The sequence below is a fragment of the Sminthopsis crassicaudata genome, chromosome 5 (genome assembly GCF_048593235.1).
Source record: "Sminthopsis crassicaudata isolate SCR6 chromosome 5, ASM4859323v1, whole genome shotgun sequence".
Classification (NCBI taxonomy): domain Eukaryota; kingdom Metazoa; phylum Chordata; class Mammalia; order Dasyuromorphia; family Dasyuridae; genus Sminthopsis; species Sminthopsis crassicaudata.
Genome location: NC_133621.1, coordinates 113,099,327 through 113,122,230, shown reverse-complemented (window position 1 = coordinate 113,122,230; position 22,904 = coordinate 113,099,327). Strand labels below are relative to the sequence as shown.

General features: G+C 37.4%; 1 protein-coding gene and 1 pseudogene across 3 annotated transcripts in view; one reads left to right on the top strand and one right to left on the bottom strand.

The window, feature by feature from the left end:
- Positions 1-3,506: 3,506 nt before the first annotated feature.
- Positions 3,507-22,904, top strand: part of KLHDC10 (kelch domain containing 10) — a 65,413-nt gene continuing 46,015 nt past the window's right edge. Inside the window, exon 1 of one of the 3 annotated variants that reach the window (XM_074267939.1) lies at positions 3,507-3,795. In XM_074267939.1, coding sequence (XP_074124040.1) covers positions 3,636-3,795 — 160 coding nt within the window. In that variant the 5' untranslated portion in view covers positions 3,507-3,635. The remainder of the gene's footprint in view (positions 3,796-22,904) is intronic. The other 2 variants (XM_074267940.1, XM_074267941.1) reach the window with 2 other exon arrangements.
- LOC141545245 (U6 spliceosomal RNA) lies at positions 9,172-9,272 on the bottom strand (annotated as a pseudogene).

Genomic DNA, 22,904 nt, shown 5'->3' with positions numbered 1-22,904 from the left:
ATATGCATGAGTAATTTTTTTATAACATTATCCCTTGTATTCATTTTTTCAGATTTTCCTTTCCCTCCCTCTACTCCCTCCCCTAGATGACAAGCAATCTCATACATTTTACATGTGTTACAGTATAACCTAGATATAATATATGTGTGTAAATCCAATTTTCTTGTTACACGTTAAATATTGGATTCCGAAGGTATAAGTAACCTGGGTAGATAGACAGTAGTGCTAATATTTTACATTCAATTCCCAGTGTTCCTTCTCTGGGTATAGTTGTTTCTGTCCATCATTGATCACCTGGAAGTGAGTTGGATCTTCTTTATGTTGAAGATTTCCACTTCCATCAGAATATATCTTCATACAGTATTGTTGTTGAAGTGTATAGTGATTTCCTGGTTCTGCTCATTTCACTCAGTATCAGTTCATACAAGTCTCTCCAAATCTTTCTGAATTCATCCTGCTCGTCATTTCTTACAGAACAATAATATTCCATAGCCTTCATATACCATAATTTACCCAATCATTCTCCAATTGATGGACATCCATTCATTTTCCAGTTTCTAGCCACTACAAAAAGGGCTGCCACAAACATTCTTGCACATACAGGTCCCTTTCCCCTCTTTAGTATTTCTTTGAGATATAAGCCCAATAACAGCAATGCTGGGTCAAAGGGTATGCACATTTTGATAACTTTTTGGGCATAGTTTCAGATTGCTCTCCAGAATGGTGGGATTTGTTCACAACTCCACCAACAATGCATCAGTGTCCCAGTTTTCCCACATCCCCTCCAACATTCATCGTTATTTGTTCCTGTCATCTTAGCCAATCTGACAGGTGTGTAGTGGTATCTCAGAGTTGTCTTAATTTGCATTTCTCTGATCAGTAGTGATTTGGAACACTCTTTCATATGAGTGGATATAGTTTCAATTTCATTATCTGAGAATTATCTATTCATATCCTTTGACTATTTATCAATTGGAGAATGGTTTGATTTCTTATAAATTAGGATCAATTCTGTATATAAAATGAGACCTTTATCAGAACCTTTAACTATAAAAATATTTTCCCAATTTGTTACTTCCCTTCTAATCTTGTTTGAATTAGCATTGTTTGTACAGCAACGTTTTAGTTTGATGTAATCAAAATCTTCTATTTTGTGATCAATAATGATCTCTAGTTCTCCTCTGGTCATAAATTCCTTCCTCCTCCACAGGTCTGATAGGTAGACTATTCTCTGTTCCTCTAATCTATTTATGATCTCATTCTTTATACCTAAATCATGGACCCATTTTGATCTTATCTTGGTATATGGTGTTAAGTGTGGGTCCATATCTAATTTCTGCCATACTAATTTCCAGTTTTCCCAACAGTTTTTTTCAAATAATGAGCTTTTGTCTCTAATGTTGGTATCTTTGGGTTTATCAAACACTAGATTGCTATAGTTGTACCCTATTTTGTCCTTTGTACCTAATCTGTTCCACTGATCGACTATTTCGTAGCCAATACCAAATGGTTTTGGTGACTGCTGCTATATAATATAGCTTTAGATCAGGTACACTTAGACCACCTTCCTCTGAGTTTTTTTTCATTAGTTCCCTTGCAATTCTCAACCTTTTATTCTTCCATATGAATTTTGTTGTTATTTTTTCTAGGTCATTAAAATAGTTTCTTGGCGAGTCTGATTGGTATAGCACTAAATAAATAGATTAGTTTGGGGAGTATTGTCATCTTTATTATATTCGCTCGGCCTATCCAAGAGCACTGAATGTCTTTCCAATTATTTGAATCTGACTTTATTTTTGTGGAAAGTGTTTTGTAGTTTTGCTCATATAATTCCTGACTGTTCTTTGGTAGATGGATTCCCAAATACTTTATACTCTCGACATTTGTTTGGAATGGAATTTCTCTTTGTATCTCTTGCTGTTGCATTTTGTTGGTGATGTATAAAAATGCTGAGGATTTATGTGGATTTATTTTGTATCCTGCCACTTTGCTGAAATTTTTATTAGAATCTCTGGAGTTTTCTAAGTATACCATCATATCATTTGCAAAGAGTGACAGTTTGATTTCCTCATTACCTACGGAAATTTTCTCAGAATGGAAATCTGTACTATCTGTACAATCAGGAAGCCAAGCTTTGGAGGGCAGCCCCAGGTTCCGATTCTTTGCCGTGGATAACAAGGACTAATGCTGAGCCTGGGAAAGGGGACTCCAGAAGTGTGCGTCTCAGACCGGAGTCCTGAGGGCTCTCAGAAGAACTTGCAGGCTTGAACCCATCTCCTGGTCAGGGGGCAAAGTTTGATTGTAACTGGAGGGCCATCTCAAAGCGGCTGGATTGTAAGGGAGAGAGAGCAGCTGATGAGCTCACGGGTCAGTGAGGAACTGAGAAGGGGCTCAGCGGAACCAAGGAGGAGTGGTCTTCTTCACCAAGCCTTGGGAGTTTGATCTGGGAGTTTCCTGAGGCCGGAAGCTATCCGACTAAGGAGCCGTCAGACACTGATTGTGAGGGATTCCTGAGGCAGATTCCTTTTTTTTTCTTTTTCTGAGGTTGCGGTTAAGTGACTTGCCCAGGGTCACACATCTAGGAAGTGTTAAGTGTCTGAGATCACATTTGAACTCAGTTCCTCCAGACTTCAGGGCTGGTGCTATATCCACTGCGCCACCTAGCTGCCCCCTGAGGCAGATTTCAAAGCTAGCAGATTCAAGACAACTGATTTCATTGTTAGAACAAAAGCCCCCTAAATCAGGGCACCACAAAATCACATTACATCACTATTATGATTTTAATCAGATTGGGACAATTCATATCGACACTATTTAGTTTAATGACTCGTATTGAATTGTAGACGGCCGCTGGTGGTGTTTCCCATTGAACTAAGGGCACTCATCTATTTTGACTACCAAAAGGCGCTATTTCTTGTAATCTCAGCCATACAGTTCCAATTTTCTAAACGCCAGTCTTCTGGTGTTGCTTTTTGGATCCCTATCAGGAAACGCCCCCACCGCTATCGGCAGGTCAAGAAAGATAGGGATTAACGTGAGAGACAGAGGTTTCCATTGCAGCTTCTGATCTGGACTGTACAGAGCGCTGGCCTGGAAGCCTGCCTCAGTTTCCTCATCTGTAAAATGTGTTGGAGTAGGAATGGCGAACCCCTCCAGTGTCTGTGCCAAGAAAACCCCAAATGGGGTCACAGAGAGGGGCCCAGCTGAAAGAACGAGTGAACAACTGCAGGCCGGGGCTGCTGCGCTTGCCCCCTAACTCGCCCAGCCTCCCGGTTTTGGATCGATTTCTCAGAAGCTGCCGATCACATTAGCAGGTTCGATGAGCTTATGATGTGATTACTCTTGCCTTTTCCTTTCCCTGTCTCCCTCCCACTTTTTTTTTCTTGTCATAGCTATGGTTACCACGTCTCCCCTTTCCGCCTGCTAAGAAGGCGGCCTTTTATTGGTTGCTTTCACCGGAATGATCGGCTATTGGCCGTCGGTGAGATTCGTTGGTCCCCATCCTTTCCCTTTCCCTTTCCGTTTTTTCCCAGTCCCCGGAGAAAGAGCCCAGGAAGGTTTACTCCTCACCGGCTCTGCCGGCTGGGGAGCGGCCGGGACGGAGCTGCGCCGTTCGCGGGAGGAAACAACGAGTCATGTCGGCGGCCCAAGGTTGGGACGGAAACCGCCGACGAGGAGGGGGCACCGCGGGGGCTGGAGGCGGCGGCGGCGGCGGCGGTGGCGGCGGGGGTGGGGGCCGTGGAGCGGGGCTGCTCAACCGCTTCGTGAAGCTTTGCGGGCCGCTGCATCTGCCAGGTGAGTGTCGGACCGGCCTCCGGGAGCGCCGGAGAGCCCCCCGCCCCGTCCCCGAGCTGGGAGCGCTCTGTCCGGGGCGGGCGTTTTGTTGCGTAGCGGAGGCCGCGGCTTTCTCAGGAAGTGTGACTTTTGTTTCCTTTTTGCTTGTCAAGCCAGTCCCTTCCCTGCTGGTGGGCTCGGAAGAGCTCTGGGAGATCTCACCTGGAGGCGGGGATTTGCTCTGAGTTAGGAGTTAGGAGGGCACTGAGTTAGGGACGGGAAGAGCGTGACAAAACATGGTTCTTCCAGGGGGCACTAGGTGACGTGTTTTAAGGCGGAAGCTAGGAGGCACGGAACGGACTCAGAAGTTGGGGGCGAGCTTCGTTACGGGGAGGCCTGAAAACAGGCCGCCTACGGCAACTGGCGTTTCAGCGCGACCAAGGACAAGTCGCACCTCTGAAAAGGGTCAAAGGGTCAGTGATGCTGGTTTGGAGGAGGGGAATGGAGCTTTCCTTTGGATTTTTACATAGAAAAGACACATTTAGACAGAAGCAGCCTGAGTGTAACCCTGCCCCCACCCTCCTAAAAACAAATCTTGGTTCCTTGTATGTTGTCCTTTTGATTTTTAGGCAGAATTAAGTCAGGTGCTTTTTGTGGAGAAATCCTAAGGCGATGATTTCGTGGAATTTCTATGTCAATAGACATGTGAGATAGGAAAAACGGTCAGATTTTTAAAGATACTTGTATGTATGTGGTGGCACAATAAGTTAGCCTTTTCCAGGATAACTTCATGCAGTGCAGTAATCACCAGCAAAATAGTGGTTCTAGGTGAGCTAAGGCAAAAATAGATAGGAATAAAGTCTAAAGATGTTTTTTTAAAAATTAACTGGACAACTTTTCAATGACGAAGTTATACGGGATAATTATTTCCAGAGGGATGTATCTATGGTTTGGGGTTGGGATAGAATTATACTGCTTTCCTATATGTTCAACCCTAGCCTTTCTCCTGAATTCATGTATTTCTAGAATATTACATGGCATTTTAATCTAACATTTGCGACCTATTTTTGCCTGAGAAATTTTTCTCTACCCTGTATCTAATCTGAGCCAAGGTGTCATTCATACATACATGTGAAGTGCATAGTGTTCAGAAAGCTGCAGTGATGCAGGTGGGCAGAATGTTTACTACCCTTGATTGTGCATTTTTGTGTTGAAATACATTTTATTATTGCCTACTTTTTATTGACCCTACGGTACCTCATATAGAGTTCTCACGGTTTAAGGAGCTTTGACCTTTTGACACCAAAATGGATTTCCAGAACTGTTATTGTTGTCTTTTCTTCCTCTCTAACATATCTTTTCTGTCATTCTAGTTCACCTTGCAGTAATGCTTGATTTCTCACTTTTCCTTACCTTGAATATCTAATCAGTTTACATATTTTCATATTTTTACTTTGTTACTTCATCTCCTTTAGTCACAAAGTCACCACTGTAGTTCATGCCTTCCTACCAGGACTCTTTTCAGCAGCTTCTCTACCTCAGATCTCTCCATATTTCAGTCCATCCTCAATACACCAAAGTGATTTTTCCCTAAAACTAAAGTCTGACTGTGTCATTCCCCTTCTTAGGACCATGTTTACCAGTAAGGTCATATATAAGTTGCTCTGGTTAGTAAGCCTCAGCCTACGTTGCCAACCTTAGGTGTTAACTCCCTTCTTGTGCTCTTCAGTCTAGCCAGTTGTGCTTTTCTTTCTATTGTCAGATAATTCCAACGCTGGTCCCTCAAAGGTTCCAGTAGGTAAGGCTTGCAGGATGTAAAGCACCTTTGGCATCACTTTTAATCTTCCCCAAAGATGAATATAGGTAGGGGCAGGAGAAAATTTGAAATCGATTAAGATTTTCAAGTGTCTTTTGCTTTTCTGCAGTCTTTTCAGTTTCACTAAGCTCTTCCCCCCCCCCCCCCCCCTCTGTACTTTGGGTCTTTAATACCTATCCATTCAAAGAATAGGATCTGATTTTCATACTTGGAACAAATTAAGGTGACGGGTAGGTGGATCAGTGGATGAAACACTGGGCCAGAGTTAGGAAGAATTGAATTAAAATTCAGCTTCAGGTGACATAAGGAAACAGACTCAGAAATATTAAGCATTGAGGCATGTGGGTAGAATGCTGGGCCTTCAATCAGAAAGATCTGATTTGTAATCCAGCATCATGCGTATTAGCTGTGTGACCCTGGGCAAGCCACTTAACCTGTATTTACCTCATCTGTAAAGTGGGGGTAATAATGACAAATGAGATATTTGAAAAGTGCTTAGGACAGTGTCTGTTACATAGTAGGTATTATATAAATGTGAGCTATATAAAACACTAACACATATTTGTATATATACATATGTACATATATATAACAATACATATGTGAGGTGTTACTGTTCACTTAGGTAATTGGATTTTAAGTCTTAGTCTCTCATGGTACAAAAGGGAAGGTTTTTTTTGGTGGGGAATTGGGGAATGGGGGGTTTGAAAGGTAGTGTTGTTCAGAGATTGAGGATTTGATTTCTTTAGAAAAATTAACTTTTTAAAAAATTAACAAGCATTTATTATTTTCCCTTCCCCTTTTTCCTTTCCAAAAAAGAAAAAGAAAGAAAAACCTTGATCATGTAAGCTTAATCGAAACAAATTATATTGGCCACATCCAAAAATGTTTCTCATTTTGCATATTTGAGATGGATAGCATTCTTTTTTTTTTTTTTTTTAATAGTTTTTATTTACCAGATATATGCATGGGTAATTTTTTTTCCCCTGAGGCTGGGGTTAAGTGACTTGCCCAGAGTCACACAGCTAGGAAGTGTCTGAGACAGATTTGAACTCTGGTCTTCCTGAATTCAAGGCTGGTGCTCTATCCCCTGCCCCACCTAGCTGTCCCTGCATGGGTAATTTTATAGCATTGACAATTGCCAAACCTTTTGTTCTAATATTTCCCTCCTTCCCCTTCCCCCCCCCCCCCCCAGATGGCAGGTTGACCAATCCATGTTAAATATGTTATAAATATGAATATAAATATAATATATGGCTACATGACCAAACAGTTGTTTTGCTAAAACTTACAAAAAGAATCGGAGTTTGAAATAGTGTACAATTAGCCTGTGAAGGAAGATAGCATTCTTTAACATCAGTTATTTAGAATTGTGATTCTGTGTATTGATAAAAGTTCCTACATCTTTTCAGAACTGTTTTCAACATTGATACTATAAATTGTTTTTCTGATTTTGCTTGCTTCTTTCCATTCAAATGAGTTTCCTCAGGTATCTCTGAAACCATCTCTTTTGTAGTTTCTCTATATATTGTTCCATTACATTTATATGACTATTCATGCAGCTATTCCCCATTCTATAGTGTACTTCCTTAGTTTCCAGCTCTTTGTCACTATAAAAAGAGCTGTTGTATAGGGCTTTCTATTTGAAAGACTTCTTTCTCTTTGATATACTTGGGGTATATAGGCATAATAGTGATATCCTTAGGTCAAAGGGATTTGGGGGCAGGGTTGGGAGCTCAAGGATCTAGGTCATTGGTAAATAAGATTTATGACATTTTGCTGTGGAATTGGCATTGATTTTATATAGTAAAGATAATTAGGAGTCTTGCTACCTGGGCTACACAATTCAGTAAATTTTGGCATATAATTTCAAATTACTTTCCATAATGACAGATCAATTAACAGCTCCATTAGCAGTGCATCAGTATATATGCCTTTTTTTTTTTTTTCCTTCTCAGCCACCACTTTGACTTTTGTCATATTCTTTTTTTGTCACTTTTGTCTGAACAATGTGAAATAGAACCTTAGATTGCTTAGAGAAATTTGCATTTCTCAAATTATTAATGATTTGGAACATTTTTTTTATTTAGAATTTTTTTTCACAGTATATATGCATGAGTAATTTTTTTTAAATAATATTATCTCTTGTATTCATTTTTCCAAATTATCCCCCCCTCCCTCCATTCCCTCCCCCGATGACAGGCAATCCCATACATTTTACATGTTACAATAAAACCTAGATACAATATATGTGTGTAAATACCATTTTCTTGTTGCACATTAAGTATTAGATTCCGAAGGTATAAGTAACCTGGATAGATAGACAGTGCTAACAATTTACATTCACCTCCCAGTGTTCCTTCTCTGGGTGTAGTTGTTTCTGTCCATCATTGATCAACTGGAAGTGAGTTGGATCTTCTTTATGTTGAAGATATCCACTTCCATCAGAATATATCTTCATACAGCATTGAAGTGTACAGCGATCTTCTGGTTCTATTCATTTCACTCAGCATCAGTTCATGTAAGTCTCTCCAAGCCTCTCTGTATTCCTCCTGCTGGTCATTTCTTATAGAGCAATAATATTCCATAGCCTTCATATACCATAATTTACCCAACCGTTCTCCAATTGATGGACATCCATTCATTTTCCAGTTTCTAGCCACTACAAAAAGGGCTGCCACAAACATTCTTGCACATACAGATCCCTTTCCCCTCTCTAGTATTTCTTTGGGATATAAGCCCAATAGTAGCAATGCTGGATCAAAGGGTATGCACAGTTTGATAACTTTTTGGGCATAGTGATTTGGAACATTTTTTATATGGTTATAGATACTTTGCATTTTTTCCCCTTGATATCCCAGTTGATATCCTTGAACCATTTATCAGTTGGGGCCTTTTAAGTTGACTCCTATTCTCATAAATTTAATCAGTTTCTTATATAGCCAGAAAATGAGATCCTTAGAGAAATTTGCTGCAAAGATCTACCCCCCCCCCCAATAGCCCCTTGATTTATGTATTTGTGATTTATTTGTGCAAAAAAATTTTAATCTTATAAAATAAAAATTATCTATTTTGTCTTCTATAATTCCCTCTATCCCTTCTTTGGTCCTAAGCTTTTCCCCTAATCATATATTTGAAAGAAAATTTCTTCCTTGTTTCTTTACTATTTTACGATGTGACCTTCTGTAACTAAGCCATGTATCCATTTGAAGCTAACCTTAGCATATAATATGAGGTATTGGTTTAAATTTAATTTCTAACCTAACTTCTCTTTTTCCAGCAGTTTTCATCAGTGAGACCTTACTCCAGTAGTTGGAGTCTTTCTGTTCGATTATTTATTAGGTTCATTTGCTTCTTTGCTAATTGCTCTGTTGTTTTTTTTTAACAGTACCAAATTGTTTTGAGAATTATTTCCTTGTAGAAAGTATGTTTTTGAATCTGATACTGCTAAATTATCTCCTACTTTTTCCATTATTTCCCTTGAGATTCCTGATATTCCTTCAGATTAATTTAAAATTTCTTTTTTCTTTTTCTATAAACTAATCCTTTGTTAGTTTGGCATGTCACTGAATAGTTATTCTAGAAATATGGAACATTTCTTGAATTTGTCAGTTTTGCACATGAGTCATGCTAATCTTTTCTATTGTTCCAGTTTTAATGTATGTGCTGTCAAATTGAGTGTAACCTAGTGTTTGCTTTTTCACAAAAAATAAATTAAGACTGGCCCTTGAAGTTAAATCTGCTCTTAGTAAATTTTTTTTAAGACTGTCTAGGAATAAGATCTTTGACTTAGTCCCTCTGCCCTGTTACCCTGTTCCTCTTCCTCAAGATTCCAAAAGACAGAATCTAGAAGTTATTTTCACGCATGTGTCCTTTTTTCTCAGGATGTCATATCATGGTCTGAAATTTCTGCCTTAAGCCCTTTGGCACCCAGGACACAGAGCCAGGAGTTGTGGTGATAATATAATTTAAGATTCAGGGACCTTTATATGAAGATAAATAGTAGAGAACTAGAATAGTGGAACTCAGGGAATTGACATTACTTTGTTATACAGTATGAGATGTTGGCTTTTACCCACTTTATTATGCTGCTTTCTGGTTTTCCCAGCAATTTTTATCAGTAGTAAGTTCTTGTCTCAAAATCTTGGATTTTTAGGTTTATCAAATATGAGAATACTCTGGTTATTTACACTAATAGTCTCTAGGTTTTTATGTACATTCTAGATTAAATTTTGTGATTATCACAGAAGTATACAATTAAGTTTTATTTCTCTTGTGAATAAGGACACTTGGATATTAGATGTAGTCAGACTGTCAGTCAGGCAACTCTAGACTTAGGAAGCAATTAAGGGTTGGGAAGCAACAGACTATATTAAAGGGATGTTAAAAAAAAATTCCTGGCATGACTTTTACAGTCATGTACCTTCTTTCCTAATTTTAAATTCTGTAATCCAATCCCATTTTTAGATCTTTAATGTCAGGAACCATATGTCTATTTGTTGCATAAGCTCACCTATATTCTTGTAAAGAACCAAATCATCATCAGTGTAAAATTTTTTTTTTAATTTTATAATTATAAATTTTTTGACAGTATATATGCATGAATAATTTTTTAAAAAATAACATTATCCCTTGTAATCATTTTTCCAAATTATCCCCTCTCTCCCTTTACTCCCTCCCCAAGATGACAGGCAATCCCATACATTTTACACGTCTTACAGTATAACCTAGATACAATATATGTGTGTAAATCCAATTTTCTTGAGTGTAACAAGTTTTACAAAAGTCATTGTGGGCAACATATATTACTTATCTTCTTAAGGTAAGATAAATTTTAAGGATTTTTGGCCACTGAGTAAGGAAGTGGAAGGTAAAAGTAGAACACAGTAAGTACAGCTCACATTCTTAGTTAAGCCTTTCACAGTTCCTTCCAGAAATGTGTTCATCAGGAATTAATGTGCATTTTTTTTTTTTTTTTTTGTCCTGGAGATGAAGATAGTTTTTGCTGTGGAGTGGCCCATCCTCTACTTGGCACAGGGGAGGCACAGGCTCCCTTTTTCTTTGCTTCTAACCCCAGAGGAGCATGAACTCAGGATGGAAGATACTGGCTTTCAGATGCTGCTTGGTGTTTAACAATAATTTGGTCAAAACAAACAAACAAGCAAACAAAAAACCCAATCCTTGAGTAATTTTCTTTGTGACTGCTTTAGAATCTATTTTAGCAGTAGAGTAAAATTGACTTCATTCTAAAAACATAGAAGAAAACCATTACAGGAACATTCATATTATAGCACTTATTCATTTGAATAAAATCAACTTGTATAATAACATAAAAACTTAGATATGTGTCTTTCTTTTTCCTAATAGCATTTATTTAATGCTTTAAATTTTGCAAAGCACTTTACACAAACTGTTTTACTTCATCCTTATAAGAACCCTATTCTGGACTGGGTTTGACTCAGTTCAGTCCCTTAGTAGGTTAGGTTCAATATTTGGAATAAAATAAGATATTTGTAGATCATTTAATAGTAAACAAGAGATTCATTTAGTTCAGACAGCTGATATCACTTCCTTATCCTTTATCATCAGAAGAACATTAAGAAGGAGGGGGGCTGGGATAGGCCTTAAGCTAAATCATCTTGCAATGTCCTCAGTGCTTTTTCTTTATAGGACCTACTAGAGCTTGCATTTTGATGCCTATGTTACATTGGAGTGTTGCTGTAGAAAGTGATGATAGTTCCCTCCTGTGTTCAGTAGGCTTGTGAGTGCTGGTCTCAGGTTGTTCTCTCCAGGGCTTCAGGACACAAAATCACCTGAAAAGCAACAAAGTTGGAGACTCCTTTAGATCAGGACATGGACTCTGTTTCCCATGTGCACACATGCTATTTGTACCGAGTTTGGGGGAATACTCCTGGGCTCCTCTTCCAGGCCCATCAAAGAAGTACAAGAATTATACTTTATACTTCAGGAGTGAGGTAGAAACTTCAAACAAACCAATGCATCACTCCTGCTTAGCTGTAGCTAATTAAGTGAAGTTTAATAGGCACATCTTCCATCTCCCTCTCTGCTCCTGAAGATGATTTAGCATTTTTTTTTATTTTTTATTTATTTATTTTTTTTGTGGGGGAGGTAAGTAAGGCTTAAATGAGGGTGACACAGCTAATGTGTGTCTGATGCTCAATTTGAACTCAGGTTCTCTCCAATCTAGGGTTGATGCTCTATGGACTGCTGCCTTTGAAGTCCTTTCCCCACAGTCTTATACTGGAGAATCACAACAAAATCTCTGACAAAATTATATAGTTATTGGTTTCTTGAGTTTCAAATCAAAAAACAAATGAACAAAGCTCAAATGACTAATTTGGCACAATTGTTAAGATAATCCTAAAATTCCATAGACTGGCCTTTGATTTGTATTCCCTAACTGGTAGCCATATGCACATAGCCTCAGTGGTTGGCTATATTCATATATAGGACTGAGGACTGCTTCAGCTGCATTGTCTGGGAGGTAACTTTTAAAATTGCGTAATAAATGGAAATACAAAGGTATCTACTTCTAGCCCAGAAAAGGCTGAGCACCTAGTATTTCTGAATTTGTCCTTTTTTGATTAGTGAAACAGTTGTTTCTGCATATCAAAAAAATCAGTTTCTTGAGGCTACTTTGAAGCTAAAACAAGTTATGAAGACATCTATCTAGTGGAATTTGGAGAAGACTTATGTTACCAGGTGAAGTTTCAACAATGTATGACCTAAAATAATAGTTTATATCACTTATCCTGAAGGTGCGTATCTTCATTACATAGTCCCATTATTCTTCTCTTGCTGAATGGCCACAGGTTAACTCTAATGTCCTAGGAGTAAGGAGTGCCCCACAGTAAGGAACCACTAAAGGTATCACTAAAAACATGAAGACAAATCCAGGCTTATCTTTCTCTGCCCTTCCCTGCCCTGTCCATTCTCTATTTCATTGAACTCATTTTCCAATCTTGTAAAGTTGTGTCAATTGTTTTGAGTTGGGCCTGACTCAAATCAGGTCCCTGGCATTATAGGTTTAAAAATTTAAAAACTTGAAGGTCAATGGACAGGTAACCAAAGAATATTTACTCAGCCATAGCAGTAGAAGGATTTCAACAAAAATAGCTGTTGAGGACACCTCAGATTGATTCAGCCTAGTAAAGCTTCCTTATATACATTACTCATCTTGTTCTATGAAGCTGCTTTGTATTTAGTCTGAGCCTTTCCTGAGGAAGATCTCAATAATTTTTAAGGAAACATCAGCTTAGACTACATAAAAAGAGGGGTTTAGCTATTGTTTCTATTCAAACCTATGAAGTATATGCTACAATTATCATTTCGCATTCAGTTATACATTTCTCAGATGAAGAAATGAAAATTATAGCTACTGTGTCAGTATTTGAATTTAGGTCTTCCTGATTCCTAAGTCCAACAATCTATCTGCTGTGCCCTTAGCATCTGTCTTTTTTTTTTTTTTTGAATTTCACCTCTTCCTTCCTTCCTTCCTTCCTTCCTTCCTTCCTTCCTTCCTTCCTTCCTTCCTTCCTTCCTTCCTTCCTTCCTTCCTTCCTTCCTTCCTTCCTTCCTTCCTTCCTTCCTTCCTTCCTTCCTTCTTTCCTTCCTTCCTTCCTTCCTTCCTTCCTTCCTTCCTTCCTTCCTTCCTTCCTTCCTTCCTTCCTTCCTTCCTTCCTTCCTTCCTTCCTTCCTTCCTTCCTTCCTTCCTTCCTTCCTTCCTTCCTTCCTTCCTTCCTTCCTTCCTTCCTTCCTTCCTTCCTTCCTTCCTTCCTTCCTTCCTTCCTTCCTTCCTTCCTTCCTTCCTTCCTTCCTTCCTTCCTTCCTTCCTTCCTTCCTTCCTTCCTTCCTTCCTTCCTTCCTTCCTTTCTTTCTTTCTTTCTTTCTTTCTTTCTTTCTTTCTTTCTTTATTACAGCTTTTTATTTACAAGATATATGCATGGGTAATTTTTCAGTATTGACAATTGCAAAACCTTTTGTTCCAACTTTTCCCCTCCTTCTCCCCACCCCTTTTCCCAGATGACAGGTATAAGTTAAATACAATATATGTATACGTGTCCATACAGTTATTTTGCTGTACAAAAAGAATTGGACTTTGAAATGGTATACATTTAGCCTGTGAAGGAAATCAGAAATGCAGGTGGACAAAAATAGCGGGTTTGGGAATTCTACGTACTTTTTCTGGGTGTAGCTGGTTCAATTCATTAGTGCTCCATTAGAATTGATTTGGTTCCCTTAGTAAACATCCACTAATCAAGAGGAAATTAGAACAATAGTTAGGAGCTACTTTGCTCAACTTTATGCCAATAAATTCGATAACTTAAATGAAATGGAAGAATACCTTCAAAAATATAGCTTGCCCAGATTAACAGAGGAAGAAGTAAGTAGTCTAAATAGTCCCATCTCAGAAAAAGAAATAGAACAAGCTATTAACCAACTCCCTAAGAAAAAATCCCCAGGACCAGATGGATTTACATGTGAATTCTACCAAACATTTAAAGAACAACTAACTCCAATGCTATATAAACTATTTGAAAAAGTAGGGATTGAAGGAGTCCTACCAAATTCCTTTTATGACACAGACATGGTACTGATACCTAAACCAGGTAGGTCGAAAACTGAGAAAGAAAACTATAGACCAATTTCCTTAATGAATATTGATGCTAAAATCTTAAATAAGATATTAGCAAAAAGACTTCAGAAAATCATCCCCAGGATAATACACTATGACCAAGTGGGATTTATACCAGGAATGCAGGGCTGATTTAATATTAGGAAAACTCTTAGTATAATTGACCATATTAATAATCAAATTAATAAAAACAATATGATCATCTCAATAGATGCAGAAAAAGCATTTGATAAAATCCAACATCCATTCCTACTAAAAACTCTTGAAAATATAGGAATAAATGGACTATTCCTTAAAATAATAACGAGCATATATTTAAAACCTTCAGTAAACATCATATGTAATGGTGATAAACTAGAACCTTTACCTGTAAGATTAGGAGTGAAACAAGGTTGCCCACTATCACCATTACTATTCAATATAGTACTAGAAACGCTAGCCTCGGCAATAAGAGTTGAGAAAGAGATTCAAGGAATTAGAGTAGGAAATGAGGAAATCAAATTATCACTCTTTGTAGATGATATGATGGTATACTTAGAGAACCCCAAAGACTCTGCTAAAAAGCTATTAGAAATAATTCAGAACTTTAGCAAAATTGCAGGATAGCAAAATAAATCCACATAAATCCTTAGCATTTTTATTACATTACCAACATAATTCCAACAGCAAGAGATACAAAGGGAAATTCCATTCAAAATAACAGTCTGATAGTATAAAATATTTGGGGAATATATCTACCAAGGGAAAGTCAGGAATTATATGAGCAAAATTACTAAACATTTGCCACAAAAATAAAGTCAGATTTAAATAATTGGAAAGACATTCAATGCTCTTAGATAGGCCGAGCGAATATAATTAAGATGACAATACTCCCTAAACTAATCTATTTATTTAGTGCTATATCAGACTCCCAAGAAACTTTTAATGACCTAGAAAAAATAACAACAGAATTCATATGGAACAACAAAAGGTCGAGAATTTCAAGAGAAGTAATGAAAAAAAAAATTAAATGAAGGTGGTCTAGCTGTACCTGATCTAGAACTGTATTATAAAGCAACAGTCACCAAAACCATTTGGTATTCGCTAAGAAATAGACTAGTTGATCAGTGGCATAGGTTAAGTTCACAGGACAAGATAGTGAGTAAAAATAGCAATCTAGTGTTTGACAAACCCAAAGATCCCAAATTTTGGGATAAGAATTCATTATTTGACAAAAACTGCTGGGAAAACTGGAAATTAGTATGGCAGAAACTAGGCATGGTCCCACATTTAACACCACACATACTAAGATAAGATCAAAATGGGTTCAAGATTTAGGCATAAATAAATTGGAGGAACATGGGATGGTTTATCTCTCGGACTTGTGGAGGAGGAAGGAGTTTGTGTCCAAGGGAGAATTAGAGACCATTATTGATCACAAAATAGAAAATTTTGATTACACCAAATTTAAAAGTTTCTGCACAAACAAAACTAATGCAAACAAGATTAGAAGGGAAGTAACAAATTGGGAAAACATTTTTACAGTTAAAGGTTCTGATAAAGGCCTCATCTCCAAAATATACAGAGAATTGACTTTAATTTATAAAAAATCAAGCCGTTCTCCAATTGATAAATGGTCAAAGGATATGAACAGACAATTTTCAGATGACAAAATTAAAACTATTTCCACTCATATGAAAGAGTGTTCCAAATGACTGTTGATCAGAGAAATGCAAATTAAGACAACTCTGAGATATCATTACACACCTCTCAGATTGGCTAAGATGACAGGAACAAATAACGATGAATGTTGGAGGGGATGTGGGAAAACTGGGACACTGATGCATTGTTGGTGGAGTTGTGAAAGAATCCAACCATTCTGGAGAGCAATCTGGAATTATGCCCAAAAAGTTATCAAAATGTGCATACCCTTTGACCCAGCAGTGCTACTACTGGGCTTATATTCCAAGGAAATACTAAAGAAGTGAAAGGGACCTGTATGTGCCAAAATGTTTGTGGCAGCCCTTTTCATAGTGGCTAGAAACTGGAAGATGAATGGATGCCCATCAATTGGAGAATGGTTGGGTAAATTATGGTATATGAAGGTTATGGAATATTATTGTTCTGTAAGAAATGACCAACAGGAGGAATACAGAGAGGCTTGGAGAGACTTATATCAACTGATGCTGAGTGAAACGAGCAGAACTAGGGGATCATTATACACTTCAACAATGATACTGTACGAGGATGTATTCTGATGGAAGTGGATATCTTCAACATAGAGAAGAGCTAATCCAATTTCAATTGATCAATGATGGACAGAATCCGCTACATCCAGAAAAGGAACACTGGGAAATGAGTGTAAACTGTGAGTATTGTTTTGTTTTGTTTTGTTTTGTTTTGTTTCTCTTCCCAGATTATTTTTACCTTGTGAATACAATCCTTCCTTTGCAATAACAACAACAACAAAATTCAGTTCTGCACATATATATTGTACCTAGGATATACTATAAGATATTTAATATGTATGGAAATGCCTGCCATTTAGGGGAGGAGATGGAGGGAAGGAGGGGAAAACCTCGGAACAGAAGGGAGTACAAGAGATAATGTTGTAAAAAAATAAATTTACCTATGCATATGTACTGTCAAAGAAAATGTTATAATTATAAAAATTAATAAAAACCAAAATTAAAAAAAAAAAGAATTGATTTGGTTCATCTCGTTGTTGAAGAGGGCCACGTCCATCAGAATAGATCATCATATAGTATTGTTGTTGAAATACATAATGATCTCCTGGTCCTGCTCATTTCCCTCAGCACTTAGCATCTATCTTGTGCCTGCTAGATGAGGCAGGTACAGTATTGTTGGCTTTTTAAAAGAAAAATATAAGCCAAGAATTTTCTACTATATCATCTGTACCCTCATTTTGCCAGTGTGTATTTTAGCAGAGATTTGGAGCAATATAAGGGTCACTTGAAAACAAAACAAAGCTTGTAGAAAGTCATTTTTGTGTTTGAATAGTGAAAAAAGCTAAAGATCCCTGTATAGGGAGTTAGCTTCAGTCTAGACCTTTTTTCTAAATTGTTTGGCTATTTTTAGGATTCTCCCTCTACTCCTCCCCAAAACCTGGGAAAGAAAGAAAAATCCTAAGAAGCATGCATAGTTAACCAAAACAAATTCCCATTTTGTCAGTATCTCAAAATTTCATTCTGCACCCTGAGTTCATCACTTCTCTTTTAGTAGATGAGTTTATCCCTAGTTTTTTGAAATTCCAGTTACTGGGAATGCTAAGACTGGTGAATTGCTTGACTTTGCTGTAGAGCTGAGGGTGAGAACCAAAACTATGAGTGGGCAAATTAAGTCTAGAATCAGTATGTTGATCCTCTGTGAACAGTTGGTCTATAGGTTATCTGAGAAACGGAAACTGGAGTATGTCAGTGTTTTCATGGTAATCAGCAGTGAAGTGGGACCCCCTTTTGTCCTGGGAAGTGTGCCATTTATTCTGCATCTTCTCCAAGATGAATTATTTCCATCTTTTGTCAACTTTGCAAGTTCCTTTTTTTCTTTTTCTTTCTTTCTTTCTTTCTTTTTTTTTTTTTTTTTTGAGAACTGTTTATATCCTTTGTTGTTTAGCCATTGAGGAAGTATTCCTTTGACTTGTAGCATTTCAAGAATTCAGTTTAATGGGTAACATTAAACTTTAAACAGGGTAACAACAGAGGGAGTGGGTGGTTGTGATGAGATCTAGATTTAGGGAAGTCTCCTCTCCATTCCTGGTCAGGGAACCAAATGAGATTAGGGTTTCTGGTGGTCAGAGAGTTTCCTGTGGTCAGGCAGGTTCGGGGTTCAGGAAACCAAATGAAAATGTTTGGCCTAAACCCTTTGGGATTCAGAATGCCCATGGTTAGGGAGTTTTGGGAACCCCCTTCTGGTGGGGTTCCTTCATAAAGGAATTTACAAGCCTGAAAAGCTAGACTGATAAAATATTATAGGCATTGGAAAGTCGGCCTTTGCTATGCATGAATAGAAAGGCTGAATTCCTTAGTGGAGGACTCCTGGCAGAGAAGTAAAGATTCTAGTAGAGAAATCCCGACAGATATAAAGTTTTGTTTAGGGAAATAGGTGAGGATAAACAGAGTAATGATAGAAGAGAATATCATCCCAGCGGGCAGAGTTTTATTTTAAAAATGTGGAATAGTTTGGGAATAGTCTTTCATATTGTTGTAAACAGATGGCAATGTTTTTGAAAATGATTCATATCCTTTCACTGCTTATCCATTTGGAGATGGTTCTTAATGATATATTTTATGAATTTGCTATGTAGCTCTTACCAGAAATATTTGATACAAAGATTTTTTCCACTTATCAATTTTCTTACATTATTTTTGCAAATATAATAGAAATTGTCTGTTTTATCTTCTGTGTTCTTCTCTACCCCTTATTTGATCAAGAATTCTTCTATTAGCACTAGTTATTAAAGGTGTAAGATCTCACCTTTAATAATTTTAATGATGTAATCACACCTTATATTTTGAATGCATAGCCATCTTTAGCTTATTGTGGTACATGACATAAAAGATTAGTTTGAATAGAATTCCCATGAAGTTGCTTTCTAGTTTCCCAGTAGTCAAATAGGGAATTCTTCCTCAAATAGTTTATTTATTGATTATTGGACTTGCTTATTGAGTTTGCTCCATTCGTTTGTTTTTAGACCATCATCAAATAGATTAGTACTCTTTTATAATGTAGTGTGAGGTCTAGAAACACTATTTGTTTTTCATTACTTCTAGTTTCATTCTTTCCCTTGAGATTCTATGCTGCTAATTCCTTCAAATGAATTTTGTTGCTATTTTGTCTGGCTCTCAAGTTTGATTGGTTTGATTTTCTGGAAGGAGAGTCTGCTTTTCTCTCAGTTCAGTTATATTCATCTTGGGTGAGATTTGTTTTCCTTTGGACCCATAGAATCTGCTGAAAGGATAGGATATTAGATCACAAGTGTGTGTCCCTGCTCTTTCCTTTTCCATCCCCCATTTTTCCCACTCCTTTCTACTCAATTAAATTTGCCTAAGTGCCAGACTTGCTAGTTCTATGTAGTTTTTAATGGAAGCAAGACCCAGGTACTTACAAAATGGTACATACAGTCAGAGAACATATGGCACAGCAACATATTGCTAGTTGTAATTTATATCATCTTTTAAATATTTTGATTGTAGAGCTATGTTCATTGGAACCTTTTCCTTCCAGAGTATCTTTACTTTGGATAAGTAAATGGCTTAATTCATTAATCACAAGTTGAATGAGCTAATTGAACATGGCTAGCGGGCTTTAAGAGAGTAACTTCCTACAGAATAATACCTAAATCCCAACAATATTTCCATTGAAGTTGTTGGGGGAAAAAAAGTATACTTCTTAATTGAATCTGTAGATAAAACTAGTAGACTAATGGAACATCAATTTTTAAACAAGCCATTCTATGAATACATTAACAAACATTTAAGGAACAATTCATAGCCAGATGCAGAGATTCTAAATATCCTTAGCAATATTTTCAGAAGAGAGTTTTCTGAGGAATATTTTCTAGAAACTATATAAAATAAGTACTACTGTTTTTTTATAGGGAGAAAGCCCTGTCATTTAAAATCCTTATGATTTTAAAGGCTATTGTGAAGTAAATTTTTCACCACAAAAAATAATAAAAATAATATGATAATATATGATAAATATAATAAAATAATATAAAAATTTAAAATAAGATAATAAAGTAATAAAAACTAAATAAAACATCTGTAATATAACATATTATTATAATATAATAAAAACAAAAAATAATATACAATTAAAAATATACTAGATATTTGTCCTAGAACCCTCAAAGATTTTGGATGTGAAATTTATCAGAGATATTTAATGCAGATTTCTTCTCAGATGCTCACTGCATTGATTTTAGGGGCCAAAATTCATAATTTTTTCATAGGTAAGCATGTCAATTTTGCTTTTTGTTGTCTTTAATTCCTGTTGTTATTTCCCCCCCACATTTTTAATTATGAAAAGCATCTTTTACTTTTCTAATTTGGTTATGGAGTGGTTTCTTTTTTCTTTAATAAAAGCTTTTTATTTTTCCAAATACATGTAAAGTTAGCTTGTGTTCCGAATTTTTCTCTCTTCCTCTCCCTCCTTCTCATGGACAGCAAGCAATGCAAAATAGGATAAACATGTGCAATTCTTCTAAATATATTTCCACATTTGTCATGCTGCACAAGAAAAATCAAAAGGGGAAAGAAAAAACATGAGAAAAAAAAACACACCAAAAAAACCAAACTCCCCCCCCCCCGCAAAAAAAAAAAAAAAAGAAAATACTATACTTTGATCCTCATTGAATCTTCATAGTTCTCTCTCTCTGGATGCAAATGGCTTTTTCCATCACAAGTCTATTGAAATTGCCTTGAATCACCCCATCATTGAAAAGAGCCACTTTGTATAATCTTGTTGCTGTGTACAATGCTCTCCTGATTCTGCTCATTTCACTTAGCATCAGTTCATGTAAGTTTCTCTAAGCCTCTCTGTATTTATCCTGTTGGTCATTTCTTTTTTTTTTTTTCTTCTTCTTTTTTTTTTTTTTTTCTTCCTGAGGCTGGGGTTAAGTGACTTGCCCAGAGTCACACAGCTAGGAAGTGTTAAGTATCTGAGACCAGATTTGAACTCGGGTCCTCCTGAATTCAAGGCTGGTGCTCTATCCACTGCGCCACCTAGCTGCCCCCCAGCTGGTCATTTCTTATAGAACAATAATATTCCATAACATTTATATATTATTCTTCCACTGATGGGCATTCATTCAGTTTCCAGTTTCTTGCCACTATAAAAAGGGCTGCCACAAACATTTTTGCACATGTGGGTCCCTTTCCCTCCTTCATCTTCTCTTTGGGATTTAAGCCCAGTGTTTCTATTACATGAAAGGGTATGCTGAGTTATGGGACCCTGCTAAGAGGGAATACCGAGGCCACCTTGACCTTTGATGCATAATAAATTTTCTGCCAGGTTGCCCTTGTTGAGCAAGGAGCATTGATTTGTGATTGTGGGAACAAGCGGAAGCCGATGATTACGGCCAGTGGTTACATAAACAGGGATGCCTTGACAGGGCCTCTCTCCTGTGAGAGAGCTGCTGAATTGCTGGATTGGCTGTCCTTCCATTGACAGATACCATGCATATGCAAACTTCACAGGCTGCTTCTCTGATGATTGGGACTGTTCACTGGCTGATCACATTTGCAAAAATGTATATCAGCAAGGCTGTATGGCATAATAAACTGGAGCTCTTTTCACACCCTATGAGTCTCCTGCCTCATTCATCTTACCTCTGAGATCAAAGGGCTCATATGCCATAAGCTCTTAAAAGATGACTACAACAACTATCTCCCTGGGGAACAGGGATGAGAACCTGGAGGGGTGCCAGAGTGATCACTGCATGGTCAAACACTGCTACATGGTCAAGACAACCTCCAAGAGGACTCCAGAGGGAGACCCTGCTGAGTTACACTGTTGCTGGATCAGGCATAGGACAGCTGAGACAGTTAAGTAACCTAATAGGGCAGAAAGTAGGCACTCTACTACTTTCAGTCAGGGAAGCATATGTCAGGAACATATACAAATGTATGAATATATACAAATGTATAGAAGAGCAAAAGTACACAGTTCAGGTAGGAGACATTTGTAAATTCCTAGACATTGCTTACAAAGTTTCTCCATGGTTACCTGAGGAGGGCTGTTATAATTGTAAGAGATAGATTGCTTTCAGTGAACAGCTCACCTCTTATGATATCAGCAGTGGCCGGGAGAAATACAAAAAAGTCATTTTATTATATATAATCTCATTAAACAAAGTCTGATCAGAACCAGTAAAGGAGGCCAGGAAATTTATAGTTGGAGCACAGACAGGCACTTCTCTTAGCAGTAGATGTCCCTCTCCTGAGCCTGAGCAGGATGACTTTGAATGGCCTTCCCCTTCCTCCTCCACCTTCAGGCTCCGCCTTTTCCAGACCTACAGCCTTTCAAAGGTTCTCCTAATGTAAGAAATGAAATAAAAACTGAGGAAAAGCAGAATCAGAAATATAAAACAAAGACTGCAGCGACACTTAGCAGACAAAAAGCAAAAGGTAATCAGTTATAGTCTTTATCTTTACTTAAAAAAGTTTTGCAGCTAGCTAGAGATCAAGGAAAAGACATGGATGGATGGGAAGAATTATATCCTGTTATAGAAGAGGCTGACTTTTTAAATTCAGGGCAGAGAAGACATAAATCATTTTCCTTTAAAGTTCTAATCCAGCTTAAGGACTCAGTTCATATGGTACAACTTGAAATAATGGCATGGGAAATTTTGTCTCCCAATGATTGGAAAGCACTCTCAATGGCAGTGTTGACTCCAGGACAGGCAGTGTTCTGGATGACAGAATTTTTAGAACAGACTCGGTTAACTGCCACTCAGGTTGCTCCAGGAGCAAACATGAAGTTATATTTTGAGCAACTTAGTGGCACTGGGGCTCATGCAGAAACTGGAGATCAAATTCATTTTACTGAAGAGACATCTCCAAATATCTGAATATGTTAAAACACCATGGAGGTAGGATTCCTTTAGAAAGGGTGAAAAGGAAAGTTTACACAAATAAGACAAAAAGCTGGGGAGCC